This window comes from Ambystoma mexicanum, chromosome 7q (assembly GCF_040938575.1).
Source record: "Ambystoma mexicanum isolate Mex_15411 chromosome 7q, UKY_AmexF1_1, whole genome shotgun sequence".
NCBI classification, from domain to species: domain Eukaryota; kingdom Metazoa; phylum Chordata; class Amphibia; order Caudata; family Ambystomatidae; genus Ambystoma; species Ambystoma mexicanum.
The window spans coordinates 546,804,980-546,829,863 of NC_090941.1; the positions used below are offsets into that span (position 1 = coordinate 546,804,980).

General features: G+C 47.1%; 1 protein-coding gene across 11 annotated transcripts in view; it reads left to right on the plus strand.

Annotated features, from left to right (window-relative positions):
• Positions 1-24,884, plus strand: part of ENOX1 (ecto-NOX disulfide-thiol exchanger 1) — a 1,853,609-nt gene that overhangs the window by 1,051,249 nt on the left and 777,476 nt on the right. For 10 of the 11 annotated variants that reach the window (XM_069639318.1, XM_069639317.1, XM_069639316.1 and 7 more), the window contains one exon: positions 12,402-12,560. In XM_069639318.1, coding sequence (XP_069495419.1) covers positions 12,402-12,560 — 159 coding nt within the window. Of the gene's footprint in view, positions 1-2,658; positions 2,762-12,401; positions 12,561-24,884 lie in introns of those variants that run through there. The other variant, XM_069639323.1, reaches the window with a different exon arrangement.

Below are 24,884 nucleotides of genomic sequence, written 5' to 3' on the forward strand. Positions count from 1 at the left end.
TTCTCACTGTGCTCCCTTTGCAGACTCAACAACATTCTCACCGATGTTAACAACCCACCCAGACAGAAATACTGAGTGAAAACACTTCCCACATTTCCTGGTTCAGGAAATGTGGGAATGTGCGCTCGCCACTGCGTGTGTTTGAACCAGGAAAAATGCACTGAACCTGGACATGCCCTATGAGGAGGTCTACAGGCGGAGTGGGGAGGGAGAGGGAGCGGGGGGCCTGGGTGGGAACCGGCACTCACCCCAGAGATGGACAGCAGATAAGCCTTTCAGCAGAGCTCCAGGAAATAAGTGTAAACTGGGTGCCAGGGGCAAGCGTGAGACGTGGGAGCGGGCCAGCAGGATACCTGGGGCATATGTGAGGCACCTAGGGCAGCACAGCCCAAGCAAAGTCCAGTGAACTTGTGGCATATTTAGGGCGCCACAGCCAGCACAAGAGCTGTGAATGGGGTTGCTAGCAGAGAGGTGCACAGAGAAGTAAAGGAAATTACAAGTGCACCACAAAGTGGGAACAGACTGGGGGTTGCATTCTGAACATCTGCTGCATAATCGGGCTCGGGAGTAATGTTACAAAGCTTTGCGCTTGCCGGCTTTCACAGTGCAGAGAAAGATCTTCACGGCCAGTGAGTTATTTCTGGTCCAGAGCGTCTCATGCTCATTGACCCAACTGCAAGAATCGGCAGCGGAGAATGGAAGAGGGTGTCAAAGAGGAGCAACTGTCAGTGCGTCCGGGAGAAAGAGTGCTTCAAGGCACCTTGTACCAAGTAGGAAAGCCGTGCCTATTATCTACAAGGGGTGGTTTGGGTGGAAATTCAAACATTTTCATAGACAAGCAGCGCAGTACTCTGGCTGCCTCCAGAAAGGAGAGAGTTTGATGGCCGGATAGACTACGAGGGGTGGGGTGGGGGTTCGGGAGTTGAGCAGGATCACAAACATTGGCTCAAATTGTTGGATTTCAAAGTCTACAAAAATATAGGCTTATAGAGTTTACTTACAAAAAAAACACAAATTACATAATAAAGCCAAATGACAACATGTAAATCCTTAAGCCAAAAGAATGTCATTGTGGCTTTAATTTCCGCACCGTGAATGGTAAATTATAAGTCCCAGAATGCAAGCTAATGGCAATGTGAAAAATCTAGTTAACCCCGCTGTACTTTAAGCGATTTCAGACATGTAACAGAAGAAGAGAAGTTTTATAATAAACAAAGATAGATACGCGGATTCTTTGTCACACACTTCCACCGCGTTGTTATTCATGATGTTGAAAACATTTGATTATTGATTTAAAGCAAATGCATGTATAGATAGTAGACATCATGAATGTAAACAGATCTTTACATGGGTGCTTTGTGCTGGTCCCATTAACTATCATAGATTTGCAAGATTTGCAAGGTAACTGGCGCTTTGCATGCACTTTGAGTTGGAAATGTTCCATCATGCATATGAAAGGGTGTGCCTAAGGGCTGATAAAAGAAATGTGTTTGCTCTGCAGCTGCCTGTTGCCACCTCCTTTTGTTTTGTTATGCAGGGATGGTGGGAAGGGAAGGAACAGGTTGGGGCACAGGCACAGCAGGTTGGGGAGAAGAGAGGCTGCAGGAGTACGTTTTCAGTTTTCCACTGTAAAGTCTGGGGGAGCTCACGTTTCATTTAGCAAAATGTTTTCTACTTGCCACATACTTGAGTACTGGTACTTCTCTTCAGCTCAATACTCAATTTTGGCAAAAATGAAAAGTGCGGCTACTGAGAGCCAGTTTTGATTTGCCCACTGCTCAGAAGACTGACAACCCCAAAACCCTGCTGATCACACCTCCCCCATGGCAAATTCACCCTCAATAGAGATTATGGAACACACCCAGACCTTGTGAAAAGCGCAGCACAATGGCCTTGATGTTTTCATTTTAGAAAACCTGAGAAGAAACTAATGAGGCTTAGAAATGTTGAGGTAGGACTGTGGAGGTCCACTGAAAGTATGCCCATCGTGAACAACACAGCGACCCCTACACCAGCCTTAAAGTAATCAACCCTGGCTGCCATACCCACAAATGCCAAGAGACATTTGAAAATGCCTCCATGAGACAAAAAAGTCCTTGTGGTTGCCCACTTCTTTAAGTTGCAGCATGTGGGTTGTGATAGTAGACCTCCTGTTTAAGACGCCTGAACAATAACGTGGGTCAGGGACTTTAGCATGGCTGTAATATAAGGGTGAGCCAAAGGTGTCTCCCTCAACTATGGCGGCAATGCACATTCTCCCATCCCTACCATTATTCAGAGCTTAGCATTTGTAAACAATGTATAATTCCATGTACACGTTGCAAATGCGATCATCACACTTCATTCACTTACACTGTTAAAGCAATTATCAGCACAGGCTGCGTGCACCTCCCTTTATCCCATAAAGGCCTAGTAAGATTAAATATGCAACGCCACCCACCTCTCAAAGTGTTGGGATGGTTAAGTTAGGGTTGCGTCCTCACCTCCAGAGTTACTCGGTGCCATCAATAAAAAGGGGCAAGAGGATGCTAGAAATTACAAATTATTCATTTGTTCCAACAGGTGGCAATGCTCTGGTGTAGGAACTTCTGGAAGCTTCACATGTAAAAGGGCCTGAGACCAGAAGGAGGGCTGCAACCAGGGACAGCAGGGAAGAGAATGACTGCCCCAGATTGAGTGAAGCCTGGTTTGAGAGAGTCAAAGCCAAATCGGAGAGCATGGAGCACAGCGACTTATGGACCCCCTTCGTCATGTTAGTCAGGTGTGCTATTCTCAGCATTGCTGCAATATTGGTGATAAAGGGCCCAAAAACTGAATGAGAGCTAAGACCAGGGCCAGCATGCAAGAGAATGACTGCCCCAGATTGAGTGATCATGGACAAATCACGCTCCTTCTGTGCGTCGGTTCTTATATCTGGCTGAAATGAGGGCACCTGGAAGCACGGGTGTTAGATGCATCTGAAGGTCGTGTGCCATCACTTTCCGTGATGTCACTTGGGGTGGGGTCAAATGACATCACTTTCTGTGATTTCTTCAGACGGCAAGGGTTGTGTGATATCACTTCCTCTAGTTCTGGTATTTTGGTGAAATAACGTCCCTGAGCAAGGTGCTCTCATCTATCCCTCTGTGCCCCTTTTCCTTCTATTGGTCACTTCCTTATCTTTACCTGCACTGTGTTGGGTATATTTACCAGCCTCAACAGAAATCCCAATTACAAAAAGAATGGCGGTGCTTTTGTCTGCTGGGCACATCTGGGGAGAGATTGAACATAGCCCCCCAAGAATGGCTGCCTTTTGGTTTCTTCATGTGAATCCCAAGAAAAGAACTTTAGTGCAGAATGGCTCTGTACTGCTGCACAAGAAAATGTCTTGCATTTAAAACGACATTTAAAACGATATCACACTGGTGCTACTTTGCTTTTTAAACATCAAACAGTTTTGTTCTATTAAAACACAACAATGGGCCTCATTACGACCCTGGCGCTAAGGGATTACCGGTACCGGTAAGGGTACCCGTAGCGGTAATCCCTTAACACCTGATTACGAGGTCCCTTTGCGGGTTGGAGACTTTAATGCCTGCTTTTTGCAGGCGTTAAAAACCAACCCACAAAGGGACCTTGGTGGTAAGTACGGTTCCGCAATTTGCGGCACCGTACTTAGCGCCTTCCCCATTCCCATTGAGCCCTATGGGGCAAAAATGGGAATGGGGAAGGGCCATGGCGGCATGGGGAATTACCGCCCCGCCAACCTCGGAATGGGGCGGTAATTCCCCATTCTGCCATGACGGAGTTGGTAAATTACCGGCATGGACCATGGTGCTATTAGCACCATGGTCCAACACCAGGGTCGTAATGAGGCCCAATGTCCATCTAATTCATGTTGAACACCATCAAATAAGGCCATCCTTCCCAGAACAGCATTGTTTATCAAATAAAGTCTGTGAAGAGCAGATCATTTCATTTCAGTCTGCATGGATAGGAATCATTTTGGAAACAAATTAACCCATGCAAAGTACTTCAAAAGAAAGCTCTCTCTCTCTCTTGCTATGCGGCAGTTACCAAGAGACAATTTTTCAAGCATATCCCTATGTACAGAAACTGAGCAGAGCTATAAAAAGCCTTCAGAAAGCAAATGCAAAGAAAACTGCATCTTGTGAAATCAAAATGTAAAAAATGAACACGTGTAAATCCGTTTTTGCAAGAGCAAGAACACTGTTCTTTTGAAAGCTAAATGTGAAATGATACCAATACTTGCACAGAAATCGTATTATATGTGTGTGGCTGGGGTGGTTTAAATGTATTATACTTATTCCCAAAAAAACTTGACTTCTGTGAAAGAAAGAGAGAAAAAGAAAAAATAATAGTTTTAAAACAGCAGAATAAGTTTGGCCTAAGCAGGCACTTCAAAAGGTACCAAACCTTGCTGGGAAAGTAATCCCCTCCACAAAATATGAAAGAGCCAAAGTGTGGAAATTCGCGACCTCGTCAGACTGGCCGACATTTCTCCAGCAAGGGACAATGGACCAAGGGGAACTAGCACTGTCACAAAGAAGTGTGAATTCCCAAAGAAGTGTGAATTCCTTTAACACCTCTCCTCAGCTTCAGCTACCTAGGATCAAAGGGTGCCATGGTAACCCTGATGTTCAGACTGACACAGAGCGGGCAGGTTGACTGTGGAGATTTGAAGGACCGCCTATACAGTGACAAATGCCATCCATAGACTTTGAATAACTTTTTACATTGCCATTTATTTCAATAATCTGAATAAGCAGTAATGTGAGACAGTTTTAATGTTATTTTTGGACAAGCAAAATAAGACTGTGGGCCTCATTACGAGGTTGGAGGCAGCCATGGAGCTCTTCGCTCCATGGCTGCCTCCAAAACCCTTCCGACTCTGCCCTGGTGAATGGAGCAATTACTGGTCCATTCCGAGGTCGGAGGGACCGGTAATTCCCCATTCACCAGGGCCATTCCCCATTCCCATTTGAGCCCCCATAGGGCTCAATGGGAATGGGGAAGGCGCTAATAACGGTACAGCAAATTGTGGTACCGTTATTAGCTCCAGAGTCCCTTTGCAGGTCCCGTCCTTAACGCCTGCACAAACCAGGTGTTAAGAAAGGACCCCCAAAGGGAACTCGTAGTAGGGAGGTAAGGGATTACCGGCACCAGTGCCCTTACCGGTGCCGGTAATCCCTTACCTCCCACCTCGTAATGAGGCCCTTTGTGTCTTCCTGGCATGTGGTGGACTTGAATGGCAGTAAAAAAGGCATTTCTGGGGAAAGCGTAAATGGCACAGATATTAAATTTGGAGAAAATATGGCAGCCACTATTATGCTTATGTGTAACCAATTTTAGATAACATGTTTCTCCTGAAAAACTGTTAAAACGGGTCCACATATCCCGATGGCTTCTTCCCTACATTGGCCAGGGGTTGGCCCAGATCCAGGGGTCAAAGGTGTACACTGCCATTGACCTGACCAATGGATATTGGACCGTGCCCGTCAGTAGGGAGGACCAGTGCAAGCTGGCCTTTACCTTTGGGGGCAGCAGTACACATGGACCCGGACCCCCTTCGGTTACATAAACTCTGCCAATTAATTCATCATCTTCCTACACAAGGCCATGCCCAACTTGGGTGAAAGGGGTAACCTGCCCTATGTGGCTGATGTCCTGATTAAAAGTGCAACTGTGGAGGAACACATAGCGGAAATCCGCTATGTTTTGACCCAGTTGAGGGTTGCCGGAGCAAAACTGTCCTTCCAGAAGGCACAGTGGTGTAGGACCCGTGTCAACTTCTTGGGACATGAAATATCCCCTGAGGGTCTCTGTCCCCAGGCAAAGAAAGTGGAAGCACTACCAAAACTAAAAGAACCCACAACTCTGTGTGAACTAAGGAGCCTTCTTGGACTGACTAATTACAGTAGGAAATTCATTGAGGATTACACAGAGGTCACAAGACCCCTGGTCCATCTGTTGAAGGGGGGGGGGGTCAAGTGGAAATGGGGTCCAGAACAAGCAGAGGCAGTAAAACAACTCAAAAGAAGTCTCTCACAAGTGCCTTGTCTAGGTTTATACGAAAACAAGGAGTTCTTCTTGGAGACCGGGTTTTCGTATAAATGCTTAACCGCAGTATTATACCAAAAGCATGGCAAGGTCAATAAAGTAATCTCCTATGCAAGTAGGACTTTATCATCTGTGGTGGAAAAATTCAACGATTGTGAGAAGGCACTCCTGGCAATGTTGTTGGCATTGGAAAATTACCACCCGTTCATCCAGGGGGAGCACATCATAGTGGAGTCTCCGCACCAGCCTTTGCAATACCTCCGAAGTGACAGAATCCGGGCAGGAAATGTGAGTAATTCCAGAATTACTTCCTGGATTCTGTCCATGCAAGGCTTTCCTGTGGAGGTCAGATATGGCCAAAACAAGAAGAGTCCTCTCGCGCAAGGATTGGCTGACGTGCATGATTGTGCCAGAGAAAAGTCTTAAAACCAAAGACAACATGGATGCGTACCTGAATTCCCTGCACAAAGTCTATGAAGAAGACAAGTGCGAGGGGATGCCTACAGTTTATGTGGACGGCTGCTCGTACCATGTTGACAACAACGGGGAAAAGGAACTGGTGGCTGGTGTTGGGAATGCCTGGGTGAATGATGCCCCAGAGCCCTCCTCTCGGTACAAAATCAGTCACCTCAGTAGTCAGGTGGCAGAGTTGATGGCAGTTCACCAGGCCATCCTCGCTGCCATACAACACCGACTCCACAAACTGCCCATAATCACTGATTCAGATTATGTTCGGAATGGGTTCGTGGAGCACCTGATCAGTTGGAGAACCAGATGCACGCTGTGTGCAAATAATAAACCACTTAAACATGTCAAGCTCATACAAAATATTGATGATCTGGTCACCTCTAATGGGATGACCATCTATTGGAAAAAGATTAAGGGTCCTTCCCGAATAGAGGGACCAGACAAAACTGGAAACGACCTGGCTGATCAGTTGGCCAAAACCAGAGCGATCCAGGGGGCTCTCCTTGAGATCGAGTACCTGTTAGGGGAAATCCAGGTCACTGCTGTCACCAGATCCCAGACAATTGCTCACAATGAACTCTCAACTGCCTAGTGGAGTAAGGAAACCCCAAATGCTGATTTAATCATGATCAAAAAAGGGGATCCGATTATTGGGAAATTTTACCAACGCATTGAGGACCCTGTGAACTTTCCTTGGACCGAAACTGATTACATTGGGAAAGAGGACCTCAGGGTGTTGATGAAGTGTCCCAAAATGTCCCGAATCCAAGAAGGTTTGTTGGTAAGGAGATCCATCTCTGAATATGACAAGTGGTGGTACCTACCTCATTGCGAAGCCTGATGCTAAGTCAAGCCCATGGCGTGGCCACAGCCAGTCATCGGGGGTTTCATACTACTCTAGAAATCTTGCAGGAGGTTGCATACTGGCCACACATGGGGCAAGACCTCAAACAATATTTGAAGGGGTGTCTTGTGTGTGCACAATTTCAGCCAAGATTACTCACACAACGAGCTCCCCTCCAGAAGAGGGGGATGACATTACCTTGGTCAGATTTACAAGTAGATTTTATTGGGCCCGTGATTCCCTCCTCTACGGGGAACAAGTACATGTTAACAGTAAAATACTTCTTTACCAAATGGGTGGAATGTATCCCGGCCCCAAATTGCAAGGCAGACACAGCAGCTGACCTGATGATCAACCACATCTTCGCACGTTTTGGCCTTCCCCAAAGGATTGAATCAGACCAAGGAAGTCACTTCACCAGCGAAGTGATGACAAAGATGTGGGAGATACTTGGGATAAAACGGAAACTTCATTTTGCATACCACTCATCCTCTAGTGGAGGAGTTGAGAGTTACAATAAAAACATTGTGAGCATTCTCAAAAGGTTTGTGGCAGATTATGGGCCAAGTTGGGACATCCGATTACCACTTGTCCTGATGGCCATCAGATCTACACCATCGTCTGTGACCAAAATGTCTCCATTTTCGCTAATGACTGGATGAAAAATGGTGCTACTACAGCATTTGCTCTATAGAACACAAGAGCAAACACTGATAAATGCCTCCGCAACACATGAATATGTAGAGAATCGAAGAAAACACCTTCAGCACGCTTTTGCGAAGGCTCAGCGGAATCTGGACAAATGGGCAGAGGGGATGAAAACTCACTATGACTTAAAAACAACCAAAAAAGAATACCAAGTAGGAGACAGGGTCTATGTGTACAATTTTCAGAGGAACCAGACTAAGGAAAGAAAATTACTCCCCTCCTGGTGCGGTCCCTTTGAACTTGTAGACAAAATTTCACCTGTCGCCTACAGAATCTACATCCCCAAAGGAGAGCTGTTAGAAGAGAAATGGGTCCACATCAATCAGTTGAAAAGTTGTCACCCCAGGCATACTTTGCATCTTATTGATGAGCCAAAGGGAAATCAAGCAGAGGAGACATCTGGAGATGGGAAGAAAGAAAAAGAAAAAGCAGAAGGAAATATGCAGGTCCATAGGTACAGCTGTATAACATGGAGTTTTTTCTTTTAGTGTTACTGTAATAATGGAAAAAATGTGTTTTAAAAGTCAAATGGGGTTATGGTTCTGTGAAGTAATTTGCTTAATATTGTCTAAATATAAGGAAAACAATATGGGAGATTGTAACTGTATGCATTGTTCCACTATTGTAACCCTTCCGGGAAGACTGTCAGTGAAAGATTCTAAAACCTGTTTCTATCTACATCCTGTTAGATTATTAACTTCATTACCTCCTAGACTGGTAAGGGCCTCCTCGGGGACCTAGAAAGGGAAGGAAGGAAAGGGGGTGCCGCTCCATACTCTCCAACCGAAACACGGAAGGAAATCCTGGTGTGCCGATTCCTGATGAAGAACTCCACCAGATGAACCCCACTTTGCCCTACTCTCCCTCAACAAGAAGTCACGCGAAAGTAGGGGGGGGAAATGTGGGGTATATTTACCAGCCCCAACAGAAATCCCCTGCATCACAAAACTGCATTTTAGCAGTTACAAAGAAAATGGCTGTGCTTTTGTCTGCTGAGCACACCTGGGGCAATATTGAACATAGCCCCCCAAGAATGGCTGCATTTTGTTTTCTTCATGTGAGTCTAATGGCTTTTTTTTTGCTGCACAAGAAAATGTCCTGCATTTAAAATGGCATTTCACTGGTTCTACTTTCCTTTTTAAACATCACACAGTTGTGTTCTAGTAAAACAGAGCCATGTCCATCTAATTCATGTTGAACACCATCAAATAAGGCCATCCTTCCTATAACGGCATTGTTTCTCAAATAAAGTCTGTGAAGAGCATAGAATTTGATTTCAGTCTGCACGGCTAGGATTCGATTTGGAAACAAATTAACCCATGCAAAGTACTTCAAAAGAAAGCTCTCTCTCTCTTGCTATGTGTTAGTTACCAAGAGACCATTTTTAAGCATATCCCTGTGTACAGAAACTGACCAGAGTTGTAAAAACCCTTCAGAAAGCAAATGCAAAGAAATCTGCATCTTGTGAAATCAACATGTAGAAAATGAACACGTGTAAATCCGTTTTTACAATGACAAATGCCCCCCATAGACTTTGAAGAACTTTTTACATTGACATTTATTTCAATAATATGAATAAACAGTAATGTGAGATTATGACAGTTTTAATGTAAGTTTTGGACAAGCAAAATAAGAGTGTGTGTGTCTTCCTGGCATGTGGTGGATGTGAATGACAGTAAAAAGGCGTTTCTAGGGGAATCATAAATGGCACAGATATTACATTTGGAGAAAATATGGTAGACACTATTATGCTTATGTGTAGCCATTTCTAGAATTTTAGATAAAACGTTTCTCCTGAAAAACTGTGAAATGGTGCCCAATGGGCAAAGCGGCATCGTACAGACTTGGCGTTTGAACAGGCATATTCCTTGTGAAGTATGGGATCTGCTTATCTGATTTGTATAATGGTGACTAGTAAGTATAAAGTTGTATTCCATAACTGCTTTTTGTGAAAAATTGGGCTTGTGGGACAAAAGGAGTCATAAAATGCATACATCTAAGGAGAGGTCACTTCCTTCAATCCAATCAGCTTGGAGGGAGGAGGCGACAGGAATAGCCTGACCTATCCTAGTCAAAGAGGTATGTCCAGATTATTTCTGCCCACCTTGTAAATTATCTGATGTCACACTGCCTATATAAGAGCTAGACAGGGAGGCATAGGGAGATTCAACATTCAAAATACGCCCTGCAAGATTCCAAGACTCCACGTCCAGATGTAGCTGATCCAGATCCAGGCGGAATCACCTATCCAGAACAACCTATCCAGAACCTCCTATCCAGAACCAGATTCATCCCAATAATCCAGGGAGAAAGGAGGCAAGGCTGCTGATCCCTTTGGTAGAATCCATCAACTAAACCCTCTGCCCAGCTGATGCATCCCGCTATCCACAGCGACCAGCCCCCTGTTGTCCCGCTGTTCCCATAAAGGAGAACCCAGCCGTTGCCCAAGTGACCAGATTCTTGTCTCCCTGTCCATAGACCCGATTGGCTGTCCAAACTACCCAAATGAAGTGCATTTTGTAAGTATCACCCTCCCCAGTATCAAAAATCTGCATACACCACTCTGTTACCTTGCATTCTGTCCAAATCCTATAATATTCCCATAAGAACCCTAGTAATTTCCCAAATTGACAGCATCCTCTGTTATCCGGTCCTTAGAAGAATCTGTGTTAGTCTCTGTGTTATAGTAATTCTTTTCAAATCATTTCAGTCTTTTATGTAAATCCTTAGAGCCATTTTTGCAATAAATTAATTAATTATTTCCCTATAAGGATGAACGCGGCGCGAATTGGTTAAAATTGCAAATTAACCCTATTGCGTGCAGTTTCTTTCTTTAACAAGTTAGCCGTTAAAAGACAGTCTCAGTAGAACCTGTCATTGTTAACAAAACCAATTTTTGCCTGTGTGATTGCTGTCATTATAAAATCTGATTTTCATTCCCATAAAGAAACCCATACTGCCACCCCATAAATAGCCATGCTTTACTTCAGTATCCTATCTGTTATGTGCCTTTGTACCCCATCAGAAGAACCGATTTCCGATTTTGACTGTTTTAGCTATTTTATTAGCGGTTTGCTTGTTTGAAGTCTGTGTAGAAAAAGAAATTGCAATTTTGCCACATGTGTTTGTTGCTGCATTGTTTTCCTTCCCAAAGTCGCCTCACCTGTATTCATGTTGATTTAGTACCTTGCCTTAGTAGCTTGTAAGCTTCCTTGCCACTTTAGTACAGCCACATGAATTCCCGTCCTATCCATTCTACCGCGCATGTAAACTGACCTCTAATTATCCAGTGAACTCCAAGTGTGCCATTCTGCTCCCTTTTCAAGGTTTTCAATTTCATTTTGGCCTCCCATTCAGGGAAGGTAGGTCGAATGAAAAATCCGATTTTTCCCTCTTATTTGTGACTCTTTGCTACTCCTTTCCACCCAGACAGAATTCAGGCAACAGGGGTTTGTGGAGTGTTGCAGGGTGAGTGCCTAACACAAGTGCTATGAGTGTGTGAAAAAGTGATCTTGCTTTCATTAATATTTACATTGATGTATCTCATGTCAGAAAGTTAAATTAAGTGTATTATAACATTTTGCTGTATATTATCACCACACTGGTGATTGCTTCCCTACATTTGAGTGTTTGATTTTGCATTTGAAATGAAAAATAAATATTTCATTTTACACATCGGCCTGGTTCATGGTCCATTGCGACACAGGGTGTTTGTCAAGTGGGGTGTGAGACGGGGTAGGGTGCCTCCTCAAAGCAGAATTCGAAATAGATAAAGTTAAAAGCATTTTTATTGTGCGCCACATCCCGTGCTAGTGGAAAGAGTCCTGGTCTGGAGGGGGCCGTGACGTAAATCCATTACAACTGCATCTCTCACTCCATTCCTGTGGATGCACGTCAATCACCTTGTGGCCCTGCTCACAAACATTGTTTCTTTTTCCACTATTGGGCCTTTTGCCAGCACTAAGGCTGCTAATCGTGATAAGGGCAGCTGGACCAGGCCATACTGGTGTGAGTATGGCTCGACGTCCACTGTTATAGCCTTTGCTTCATTCTGATAATTTCCTCGGGGGAGCGAGCCATTACCAGCCAGTAAAGTCCTGCCCAGTAGAAATTATTATCATTGCATGAATGTATCTCCAAAAGGATAACAGCAGGTTCAATTCCCTAGGGCAGCAAATGTTGAATGTCCTTACCAGACATTAAATCGTGTATTTCGGATTTCACACCATGAGTGCTTCACTATACAGTCACATTTCTAACGAACAGAAATGCAAAATAGGGGTTTTATTGATGTGAGGTTGTCTGTCTTTTCTCCCTACAGATTCACTTTGCATGCCCGGATTCGAGCCCAGCTTGAGTATGATAGCTCAGATTAACCCCTTGATGGCAGGCATGGGCTTGGTAGCACCACCACTAGATCTCCCGGTCGTGAAAGAAATCATTCACTGCAAGAACTGCACGCTTTTCCCTCCAAACCCAAGTAAGTAACAATCATCATGGCTTAGCATCTGCATGCTACACATAGGGGATTCAATGCACATTTGTTCTGTGGTTTTGCTTATATTGTTTGCATGTTTTGATTTTGTAATTGCTATTTTCTTATACATTCTTCTTTCAGGCTATGTTTAAAAATGTCTTCAGGACCTGATCCTGAATAAATGTTGCCTTTCATCACTATAAGCACACCTCATTAATAATGTACATGTGCATTGTCTAAACACACTTTAATTCAGAGATGTGTTCCGCCATTTCACCCTCAGTGTGCATAGCTCACTATGTAAAAGGCCCTGACTTCTTAAGGCAATTCCAAATGGAATTATTTAGAAATGTTGATTTTCACACTTTTGATGGTGATACCCATCTGGCGGTGTGGAATAAGGTGGTTGTGCTACTGTCCATATGTGTATTGTTAAAATCTTAGACTGGATGTGGCTTATTTTATTGGCACCATCTGATGGCACGACGAGCACCATGAAGGTGGGATCAGAACCCCCTTTCAACCTTCTGCTGCATGTCCAGCTCCACCAGGATCTGTCTTGCACACTAAATGCATTTGAGTTCTGGTATGGGCAAGATATGCTGCTGTAGAAGCACATCCCAATCTTCCACAGCCAACTCTGCCTGATAAAAAGTATAAGTCAGTTCTTGGTTCTCCACTGAATCACACTGTTTCTGGTTGTGGTTCTCTGCAAAGTGGATTCCGTAAATTAAACAGATTCGGTACTGCCAGCTGGCTCCATTTAAAGGATGCAATGAGTACAAAACCTGCTAGTGAGAGTTAACTTTAACCTCTGCCTAAGAGATCATCTCTCCCTTGAGCTTGCCTGATTGTTCTGGTTGTTAGTGGGGAAGCGGATCCAGTCAAAGGTCCTGGTCTCAGTAGAGGAGCAGTTCTGGGAAAGAGACTATCAAAGTGCACCAACTACAGACATCCGCCATAATAATTCTGAGCCCCCTGAAATTTAAGTCAGATAAGTCTTGAAGTGGGGGCGGGGCTGAATACATCCTGCTTGTTCTAGAGACCAGCCTGAGGAGCAACCTCCCAAAAGAGCCACTAAAGACTTAAAAAACTGCCAACAGCATACTCTTCCAGAGGTCTTCTGGACATGGCGAGTTTGCGTTACCTGCCTGTCGCATGTTCCTTCTGTTAACAGTACAACATAACAAAATAGACTGACCATTTTGTTGTTTATTGGTTGCTTGTAAAGCAAAGCATTTCAAATAAAATATTCGATATTAATGCAAGTATATTTGGTAACATCGTAAGAAGTTTTAAAATTCAGTTTGACGCATGTTGTGATAGTGAAAAATGAATTCGACTAACAGGTACTGAAAGTATACCCACATATCAGCATATATGTAAAAATATATTTCTAGTTCATGAAAAAACAACTGAAGCCACCTTCCCCAATGTATTGCTTTCGGAACAAGCATCAGCCTCAGTCTCCTTACATCTGCCACAGGGTTTCGAGGCCAGAGGCTTGGGAGTGAAGCTAAGACCCGATTTTGGAATCTGAATACCGGTTGCTGCTGTATTCCGCCCCGTTTCCCTTCCAATGTGGTTCTGTGCAGGCCACCATCGGCATCAAAGTCCACTCTGTGTTCGGATGGGGGGCTTGCCCGTTGAGCACTCATCAAGGCGCTTGATCAGAATGCATAGCCATGATGCAACTACATAAATGACACCATTGATACGTTTGAGGTGGATGCAGCAATCTTCTGTGCTGCCCTCGCACCCACATTACAGACCCCCTAAGCCCCCACCTCTTGATTCTGCTGCCTTCACTGATGTCTGTCAGCCACATTACAGACCCCCTAAGCCCCCACCTCTTGTATCTTCTGCCTTCAGTGATGTCTGTCAGCCACATTACAGACCCCCTAAGCCCCCACCTCTTGTATCTTCTGCCTTCAGTGATGTCTGTCAGCCACATTACAGACCCCCTAAGCCCCCACCTCTTGTATCTTCTGCCTTCAGGGATGTCTGTCACCCACACGACAGACCCCCTAGGCCCCCCACCTCTTGTATCTTCTGCCTTCAGTGATGTCTGTCACCCACATTACAGACCCCCTAGGCCCCCCACCTCTTGTATCTTCCGCCTTCAGTGATGTCTGTCACACAGGTTGATTTCCACCATTGGTTCTTATTGGAATTGCCTTGATTTTCGCGAAGTCATGTTCCCAATGTAATCTTGAATGGATCATCCTGTCACCTGTTAGATCTGCCGTTTTTTCTGCACAGATGTTGCTTTGCTATAGACAGTGTTCCAGCTGCATCATACTCCATATCAAGCACTGCATTCAATGCTGCCGTACAACGCTAACACTAATACTTACAGCACTATGCCCATGTTCCGCTGTAACGCCTGTGGATTTCAGTTTTGTATCTGTAAGATTTTGACCCATTTACGGGCACTTTTCCCATTTAGGAAGGGTACAAGCACCCCTCCTCTTTGTGCAGTTTCACCCTCAGCCTAGCTGAGGTGATGGTAGCTGTAGATTGTAATGTACCTGTTGGAGTTATAGTTCTACTCTTTCTCATTGACACTACATGTACAGTGTGTGTGTGTAGCCGTACACATGTAGATGATTCCAGTAACTATTTAGCCCCATAGCTGGTCGCTTTCCACCTCTCAAAACACTGTCTGTTTCGTAGCTCTGCTTCAGGGAGTACTTTGAAGGATTCGAGTCATTGGGGGTCATTACAAGTGAGGCGGTAGCCGTGCCATTAAATACCAGCACGGCTGCCACCTGAGTCATTTTTTTACCGCCACCTGGCAATGGGGATGTACCGGGGCATTCCGGCCCCGCCATACCCGGTAATTCCCCTTCGCCGGGTGCCAGTAAAAATGACTCGCCATTCCCATTTGAGTTCTATATGGGACAGACCTGCCGGGCTGAAAGGCACCCGTGAGTAGACCTTGTAGTTTGCCGGTCTGGTTACAACAATACCGTCAAGTTTACTGGTACTGTTGTTACCAGACTGGCAACATTGTAATGAGGCCCATTGTGTCCCTGCAGAGCCATTGCTGTTTGAGACTACACCCATCTTCCCAGTCTTTGTTATCAGGTCAGAAGAGAGTTGGGAGAAGCCGCGTGCCCCCAATGTACTTCTCTGCCTATTCCAAGATGTGGGTGCCTTGCTCCTTTGAGATCTTAAGGGCATAGGGTTCACCAATCTATATTGCACTATATATTCTGGTTTCTGAGGCTACTTTCTGTGTACAGCAATTTTTCAGTGGAAAACCTAACCAGGTAAATCCATTATACAGTCATTCTGAGGGCTCCTTAACACTTCTGTGCATGCCCACTATATCTCTTCAGAAATGATTAAGACCATTTAGAGACTATTTAGGGTCTATCTTTAGCATCCCTAAACCAAAACACCTGACCTGCTGTCAGCATAGTTCACCAAAGGAAAGGTTGTGTAGTGTCCATTTTCTGTTTATACTGGTGAGGATTGTCAACTTTTTGGGGTGGGCAGTCTTCTGGGGCATAGAACAGCATGCTTCCATATGCAAAACATGCATTGCAACAATGCTAACCAAATATCCTTTTGGATTTTAACAATGGATGCCATTATTTCAGTTAAAAGCCGGTGCCCTATGTACCATAGCTTCTGGCACCCACAGAAAGGAGCTGTAGTTTGATTCTGAACCTTGGCGGCCATGTCTTCCTAACGATGATGCTGTTGGTGGCATCGAAATCTGTCCCAGTATGGTGGACTGACCGGCCGTAGATGAGTTACTGTCTGGAAACTGCTCCAGAAGACACAGTGGCATCCAAATCCAATACCCAAGAGGCTGCACACTGCACTATGTCACTAGAAAGAAAGAGCAGAAAGCAGCTTCTTCATCTATCGCCAAGCCATGCCAGGGATATCTGCACATGTTTCCCACTCTGAAGTTGCTGCAAACAGGTCCTGCAACCATTTTGCTTAACTTACTTTTATATTTTTATTTAATTGTGTCTATTTATTCAGTGCAAACCTTGGTCAGGGAAGCACTGAGTGCTGTACATCAGTAAAGGTTACAGTCATGCATTAGATGGTAACTGTGGGGAACAGTCTTACCACATAACATTAATTATTGTCATATCTTTTAGGGTAGCATTGAGTAGCTAACATTTACAATTTGGAAAACCTAACAGTGCTCAAAGTGGTTTGGGGGTTGGAAATGGACTACTAAAAAACCCATGAGCTAGCCTAAACAACTTGTCCAAATCCAAACACAAACCTACCACTCTGTAAAGACTGTTTGCTTCAGTTCCTGCCTTCTGGCCAGCTTGACACCACACAATTCACATTGTACCTAGTGGAAAATGGGCGATAGACTCCCTAGATTAAACATGTGATAATACCAAAGATAACATGTTTTCAAAAACATCATATGGGGATTCCAAGATGGCAGCGTTCCTGTGAACATTTCGACCGCTGAGCTCCCGGCCCAGGAGGCCCCATAACTCCCATCCGAGCAGCGAAGCCCTCCCCAGGCAGCAACGGAGAAGGGGATTACACCTGGGGCACAGCGGGGGGCCCGAGAGGACCTGTGTGACGCTGAGCTTGTTGTGCTTCTTCCGCGGAGCAGCGCTGGTGGAGCTTCGGCGGGGTTGCGGCAGAGCAGTGGAATGGGGGTGGCCAATCCCACCTGGAGTAAAGATGAGCCCTGCCGAGGCAGGCTCCGGCGGTAGTGCTGCAGCGGTAGCTGTAGTGCTGCACCCTGCTGCTGTCGGGTGGAGCAGGAGGAGCTTGCCGCGTGCACCATCGGCTTCGTGTAGGGTCTGGAGCGGAGTGTGCCCTGGCGCAGGTGGAGGGAGAAGTGCCGGGCACGGACCGTGCTGAGGGAGACCCCGGGAGGAGTTTGCTGCGGGGACCCACGCTCCGCCTACGGAGAAGCCCTTGGTCCTGTCGCCTCGCCTCCAGCTGCAGACAAGGACGTGGGCGGGAGCTGCATATCATCGGAGGACCTTGATCGGGGGCCTGCCGGGCGCAGACCATTCCCCCAGCTTCCGCTCCATCGGATGGCATAGGCGGGGGGGACCCAGGAGGAACGCAGGTGGTGCAGGTATGTGCTGCACGGCCATTAGCATAGGGGGTCTCGCTGCTCTGCTGAAACCTGCTTGGCAACTTGTTTCTGACACTGAGCCTATGAGGGCCACTGCATCTAGTGTGTGACGACCGCAGAGCCCATCTGCTGTAACCCCGCGGACTCCATCTGCTCGCAGACCCCACTTGCAGCAATCTTCACCTGTAAAAATAACCTCTAGCGGCAAAGCTTGGTACATGAATCCAGCAGCAACCTTTCAGCCTATATAGTAGACTGGCACCTGCCCTGCCCTCTGAATCACCTGGACCCAGATCACCTATCCCGGACCTCCCCTCTGCATTCAAGGTGCACTGCAGCGGAGGGGTTCACCATAGCGCTCCCAGGTATAGCCGCTTACTTGCTATCCTCTGAACTCAGATCTCCCCAGGGAGGGGGGGCCCTCTTGGAACCTGCGCCCTCACGCCAAGAGGGGAGTGGATGGGTGACCGCTGGGGCGGCAGCGCATCCACCCATTTGCAGCTGGGGATTCCCTCCCTTAAACCTCGCAAGTACTTGGTGCGTGCACTGCAGGGCCCTGACCCTGGGAGGTACCCGCACCACAGGAAGGCTTGGAGGCAGCGTCTAGAGACACAGCGACAATGAGATGGGTGTGCTGTCCACAGAATACCCACTGGGCGAAAGAGGACCTCTTAACGGAGGCATGTCGTAAAATAAAGCAAAGGATTCGCACTTATCACAAAGACTCTCCAGGAAGGCGCAGGAAGGAACGCTGGCCAAAATATGGGCCAAGGAACAGGAGGAGGTACAGGAGACCCGACCCAACGATTGACATACGGGAGAGCTCACAGTAGATCGAGGAGACAGTGACCAACCGGTTACTCAGGCCACTTTGAAACACCTCTTGGCGGACATCGTGGACAAAATCACCACAGTAGGTCAAAAGCAGATGGACGCACTCAGAGAAGATCTGGCGGAGGGTATACAGGAAATCAAAAGGGACATTAATACGATAGAGGAGAGAGTCGACACAAACGAGAGGGCAATTCAGGACCTCGCAGAGGACGCAAGGAAGACGGATTCCCTGCTGGACACACTGGCCACAGCTACTCACAATCTGGAGCTCCAAGTGGAGGAGTTGGCGAATAGGTCCAGGTGCTCAAACATCTTAATTAAGGGCCTCCCGGAGGCCCCGCAGGACCAGGACCTCCGCCAGGTGATGGCGGGAATCTTCGCCGACCTCCTAGATGAAGTTGCCCCAGCGGAGTTGGTCTTTGACAGAATCCAAAGAGTCGGCCCGAACAGATCAGAGCCAGGCGCCAGACCTAGAGATGTCTTGGCTGCAATGCACAGTTATAACTTAAAAAAGCAAATTCTGGCAAAGGGCAGGAGGGCCGAGCGGATCACATATAATGGCGTGGAGATAACCCTGCACCAGGACTTGGCCCAAACTACCCTAGCGAAAAGGAGAAGGATGGGGTCAGTGTTGGAGCACTTGAGAACCAAAGGGATTCGCTATAGATGGTCACATCCGTTTGGACTGATGTTTGAATGGAATGGAAAGTCACAGAAAATCACCACTTGCGAACAGGGGATTGCCCTCCTGGGTCTGAAGGAGGATCCCCCTCAGGCCAGCCAATCTTCCACTCAGTGCGCCGACCGCAAGGCATGGGAATGGTCCACTGTCCGTCCCAAGAAATTGAGATGGGGAAATGCCCAGTTGCGATTGTGTGACCCATCACCAGGGAGGGATCAGGTTACTCATACGGGATAGCAGGCGCACGCCTTATCATGCGACAAATAGCGGTCTGCAGCTTTAATGCAGGAATGCCTGTGGAGGGCATACACGAAGAGTAGATGATGCTACAAAGTCACGCATAGTGACTGGTGGTAGGGTAGTGGGGCAGGGAGGGAGGGGTTTCACTCTTGGAACAGGATGGGGATATCATGCGTTGAACTCAAGGGATGGCAAGTTGAGGAACGACTCTCGAGGTTTGAATTTGAGGGGGGCCATGGGCCAGTTGTTCCGGCTCACCAGTGGGGGGGGAATTGGGAGGAGGGGGGAAGAGGTTCAAGGGGGCCCATTTGCAGAGGAGGGCGTTCGAGAGAAGGGGTTTAAGGGAGAGGGGGAGCATCACAAAGGGGCACCGGATTCCATCACTTGAGAGAACCAGGGACAAGAGTAACTCTTTGACCAACATTCCATCTAGAGGTACAATGAGAATTCTCTCCCTCAATATAAACGGGCTTAAGAGGAAAAAGATGGAGCGCTATATCAGACGTGAGCGCCCAGATATTGTTACATTGCAGGAGACCCATATACACGCGCGGGACAGAGCAAGGGTCAAAATATGGGGCTACTCTAAACTAATACAAGCTACACAATCCACCAAGAAGGCGGGGGTTCTGATCGCGCTGAAGGACAGGCTAGATTTGAGGATCATGGGGAAGGACGTGGACAAGCAGGGAAGGTACTTAGCAGTCTCTCTGGAGGGGACAGAGGAGTCGATCACAGTAGCGACTCTTTATGCCCCGAACACAGCATAAGACCACTTTATTAAAACCACATTAGATAGGCTTGAAGGGCTCACCAGACTCCCTCCCGATCATACTAACTGGCGATTTCAACATTACATGGGACCCGACTAGGGACAGGAAGTCCGGGGCGGCATCTCTAAACGCTGGCCCATCAAATGAACTGAGGGCCAAAATTAGCAATCTGGCCTTGGTGGATGTATGGAGGGGGTTGAGAGGGGATGAGGACGGATACACATTTTATTTGCATGCCCATCGCTCCCACTCTAGAATAGATTATATCTGACTGTCAACAACTCTACTGGGACTCTATTTGCAAACTCTATTTGCACTACCACACTCTCTTATCATGCCCCAATATCCCTAAACATCAAGGGGTATAGGAGGCCCTCGGGACTGTGGAGATGGTGCTACCCAACGCCTCTTTTTAAGGACCAGCTTCTCATCAGGGAGGTAGAAGATGAAATAGACCATTACTTTTTGACTAACAAAGCAGAGCACACATCCCCTCAGGTGAGATGGGATGCCTTTAAGGCTACCTTGAGGGGCACTGTTATCGCAATCAAGGCAAGAAGGGATCGAGAATTGAGGTTAGAGGAAGGCAGGTTAGAGGAGGAGCTCAAAGGGATACTGGGCAAGATGGGCACGAACCAGACCGCAGCCACCAAAAGAGCATACAGAGCTGTCCGAGGTCAGCTAGATTTAATCCAGACAAGAAAAGCAGAACACAATCTCCTGCAGTTTAGGCAAAAATACTATGTTAAAGCCAATAAGGCAGACCGACTTCTGGCGAGCATGCTCAGAAAAGAACAGAGCGATAAAACAATAGTTGGAATTAAAGTGGCCGAGGGGGTTCTCAGTGCTAGCAATGAAGATATCAAGAGAGAATTCACCAGATTCTATTCCTCCCTCTATGCTTCTGACAACCCAGCACACCTGACCCAACTAGAATACTTAAATAGGGTTCATTTACCCTGCTTATCGGAAGAGGAGGGGGAATCACTAGAGAGGGATATCACTGAGGATGAAGTGAGGGCTGCAATCAAGTCTTTACCCTCCCATAGATCTCCAAGGCCGGATGGCTTTGTAGCTGAATTTTATAAAGCCCATAAGGAAACATTAATACCAATCCTAGCCGCCTTTTATAACCAAATTGGTAGGGACAGTCTCATAACGAGATCAATGGACGAGGCGAAAGTAGTCCTCATCCATAAAAAGGGGAAAGATCCTTCAGAATGCTTCTCTTACCGTCCCATTGCATTGATAAATGTGGACGCTAAAATCCACGCAAATATATAAGCTATAAGGTTAGAGAATATAATCCCTAAACTGGTCCATTCGGACCAATTAGGATTTGTGAGGGGACGACAGATGGGGGACAACATCAGAAGACTGGTACATCTGATAGAGAAGGTCAACAAAAGCCGAATTCCGGCCCTCCTCATGGCGGTCGACGCCAAGAAGGCCTTTGACCGCGTGGAATTTGGCTTCTTGTTCGCAACTATGCAAAAAATGGGATTTGGCCCCATATTTCTGGACAGAGTCAAGGCTAATTATAGAAACCCAATTCTCCGGCTAGCTGTCAATGGGCATCTGATGGAACCAGTGACCGTTGAGAGGGGGACCAAACAGGGATGTCCGCGATCTCCGATTCAATACGCCCTCCACCTTGAGCCTTTTTTGGAGGCGGTCAGACGCAATCAGAACATAACGGGGATGTCATGATGCCTACCCCCGGAGCACCAGGCCAGGCCCAGCACCCCCGGGAGCAGGCATCACGCCACCGGGTAAAAGCCCAGCGGTCCTTTATAGGGGCTCTTTGGACTCTGTCCTGGCGCCATTGGCGCCAGGCTCATGTTGGACATCAGTCCTGGCGCCATAGGCGCCAGGCTCATAAGGGGAAGTGTTTGGTGCACTTACCTGAAGCAGACCACGCTGCACACTCACCTGATGCAGACCATGCTGCATGAAGAACCAAGCCAAATGAGGCTTAGGAGGGACTATTTTTCTGAAGGAACTATTTTGTTACTTGGGTGGGGCTGTGGAAGAATACTCACTTGGAACTTCTTCCAAGGCTATTTAAGCCACGCCCGGACAGCCACACGTGCTTCGCGTTGTTCTGCATCCCAGCAGCTGAACGCTCACCGTGTCTGCTCCTGCACCTGGACTCCAGCCACGCCAACCTGGAACCTGGAACACCTGTAAGGGAATAAGAGAAGAGAAAGGTGAAAACCAAGAACTCATTCAACCTTCTTACCTGCATCCGGAATCTTCACGCCAGCATTCCTGAAGGAAGACTTCCATTTAAAAGCACCGCGTTGCTCGCTGCAGCGCCGCACTTCACTCACCTGTTCCCGAGACGCCGCCCGGCTCCATCGCGGCTCTCAGCACCGGTCGCCACATCTCTGCACCTAGGGGAGAGAAGAAGAGACAAAAGGTGAGCAAGGGAACACAAGAGGAAAGCCGAATTTTCAGCCATATTACTTACCGGCTTTTCTTGGTGAACCATTCCACATCTCGGGTCGGCGCCGCATCTTTGGCAGGTACCGCACCCCGGCCCCTATGGGGAAAGGACAAAAGACATTACTGGGGAATTATAAAGACATTTAGAGGGGTCGCCCTCATCACTAACTCACCTGATTTTACCACCGGCAATTTAACCCCTCAACGCATCGCCTTTGTTCTGCACCTGAAATAAAGGACAGAAAAAACAACATAAAAGGAGGCTCACACTTGAACTTTTGCATCTTCATACTTACGGCGTATCGCTCAGAAAAGTCAAGTGGATTTGCCTGCGCCATTCTGAAAACCAGTGAAGTAACTGGATGGACGCGCGCCCCTGCACCAGAAGCAGGATGGAGAGTTCATCCCTCCAAACCATAAGGTGAGCTTAAACCGGGGGTTTTGGAGGAAGTCAGAGAAGAACTAAGGAGGAAAGGGGGGAGCAAGCACACTATTCAGCAGACAGTTAATCCCCTTTCTCATCTGCAGAAGGATATTCCTACGGGCCAGACAAGCAAGATTTGGGGGTCCTGTTCAATCGGTGGTCCGAATTCTGCGCATCACGCTTGAAGAGGCCACAGCAACCCAGACCAGACCAGCGCCTCCGTGGGAGCCAGGTGAGCGTTACAGAACGCGAAGCCTTCCTACAAATTCCCACCCAGGCGCTATGGAAACTTCTGAGACTGACCAGTTGGCCCAACTACTGGGGGAATTACGGGCCGAAGTACACGCCGCTCGTCAAGAGACTAATGCTCTCAGGAGGGAAGTGATTGTAACAAAGGAAAGAGCTGATGACCTGGCTAGACAGCTTTTGCAAGGTCAAGCTGGACAAACTCCTTTACCCGGTTCCGGAGGGAACCCCGCTCCTGTGCTTTCCAGTAACCCGGTGCAGATTAATCTACCTGGAAACATGCCGCTGGCCCCACCCGAACGCTTTGCTGGGGACCCCAAACGATTCGTCATATTCATGAATCAGTGTCGTTTGCATTTCCTGTGCAGACCCGGGGCCTTCCCTAATGACCAGACCAAGGTAGCCTTTGTATTGTCATACCTCAGCGGCAGTGCTGCCGATTGGTCAGTTCCACTGGTAACTCAAGATGACCCGATTCTTCATGATTTTCAAGGATTTCAAGCAAGCATGGAAAGGTTATTTGCTCGTCACTCCCAGGGGCAGGCTCTAGATGACGAACTTCTATCTCTGCGACAGGGCAATCAAGACCTCCTTTCCTACATTGCAACCTTTAATAGACTAATTGTGGAAACTGGGTGGCCAGAGGATAAAAGAATCACGTTATTTTATCAAGGTCTACGCGGAGAACCTAAAGATGTCCTGGCCCAAGTTGTAAATCCGCCCCAAGAATGCTCAGAATATATAGACTTAGTGGTCCAATTGGATCACAGACTGCAAAACAGAAAAGCAGATCGGTCCAAGTTTGAAACCCGGGTGTTAGTCAAGACCCACGCTAACCTCAAGGGGGCTGAAGCCTCTGAGCCAATGCAAATCGGAGGAGTTAAAGGACCTTTAACTCAAAAGGAACGTGAAAGAAGACGGCAGATGCACTTATGTCTTTATTGTGGTCCTCCAGACACTTTCTACGAGATTGTCCGGCAAAGCCGCCCAAGAAGGTGGTAGGAGCCGCTGATAAAATCCATGAAACCTCTGTATCGGGAAACGACCCCGCCCGACAAGCGTAGGGGTCCGCTTGCCGAGCTTGAAAACGAACTCTCAGACCTCGCATTTCACTGTGCCAATGGTCCTCGTAGATCCGGCACAGCCTAAGCGGTTGCATGCAGTAAAGGCATACATCGATAGTGGGGCTATAGGAAAATACGTGGATCGTGAATTGGTCTCCAGGATTAACCTCCCCCTGCGTCCTAAAACCAGCAAAGATGTCATCACCACAGTTGATGGAACCGAAATTGCCTCGGGACCGGTAACACATTCCACAGCTGAGGTGACACTTGTAGGTCCGGACGGCCATCGGGAGGCAGTTGTGTTTGATGTAATCAAGGCTCCACAGTTTTAGGTTATTCTCGGAATCCCTTGGTTAGAGACACATAATCCTCGAATTGATTGGCGAGCGAAGAGAATAACCTTTCCGGAGTGTGCACGAACCTGCTACCCAGAAAATCTGAAGATCAGTCTAGCATCAGTAACCTCTGTCTCCATGCAACTACCTCCGGAATACCAAGACTTTCAGGACGTCTTCCAAAAGGAACAGGCCAAC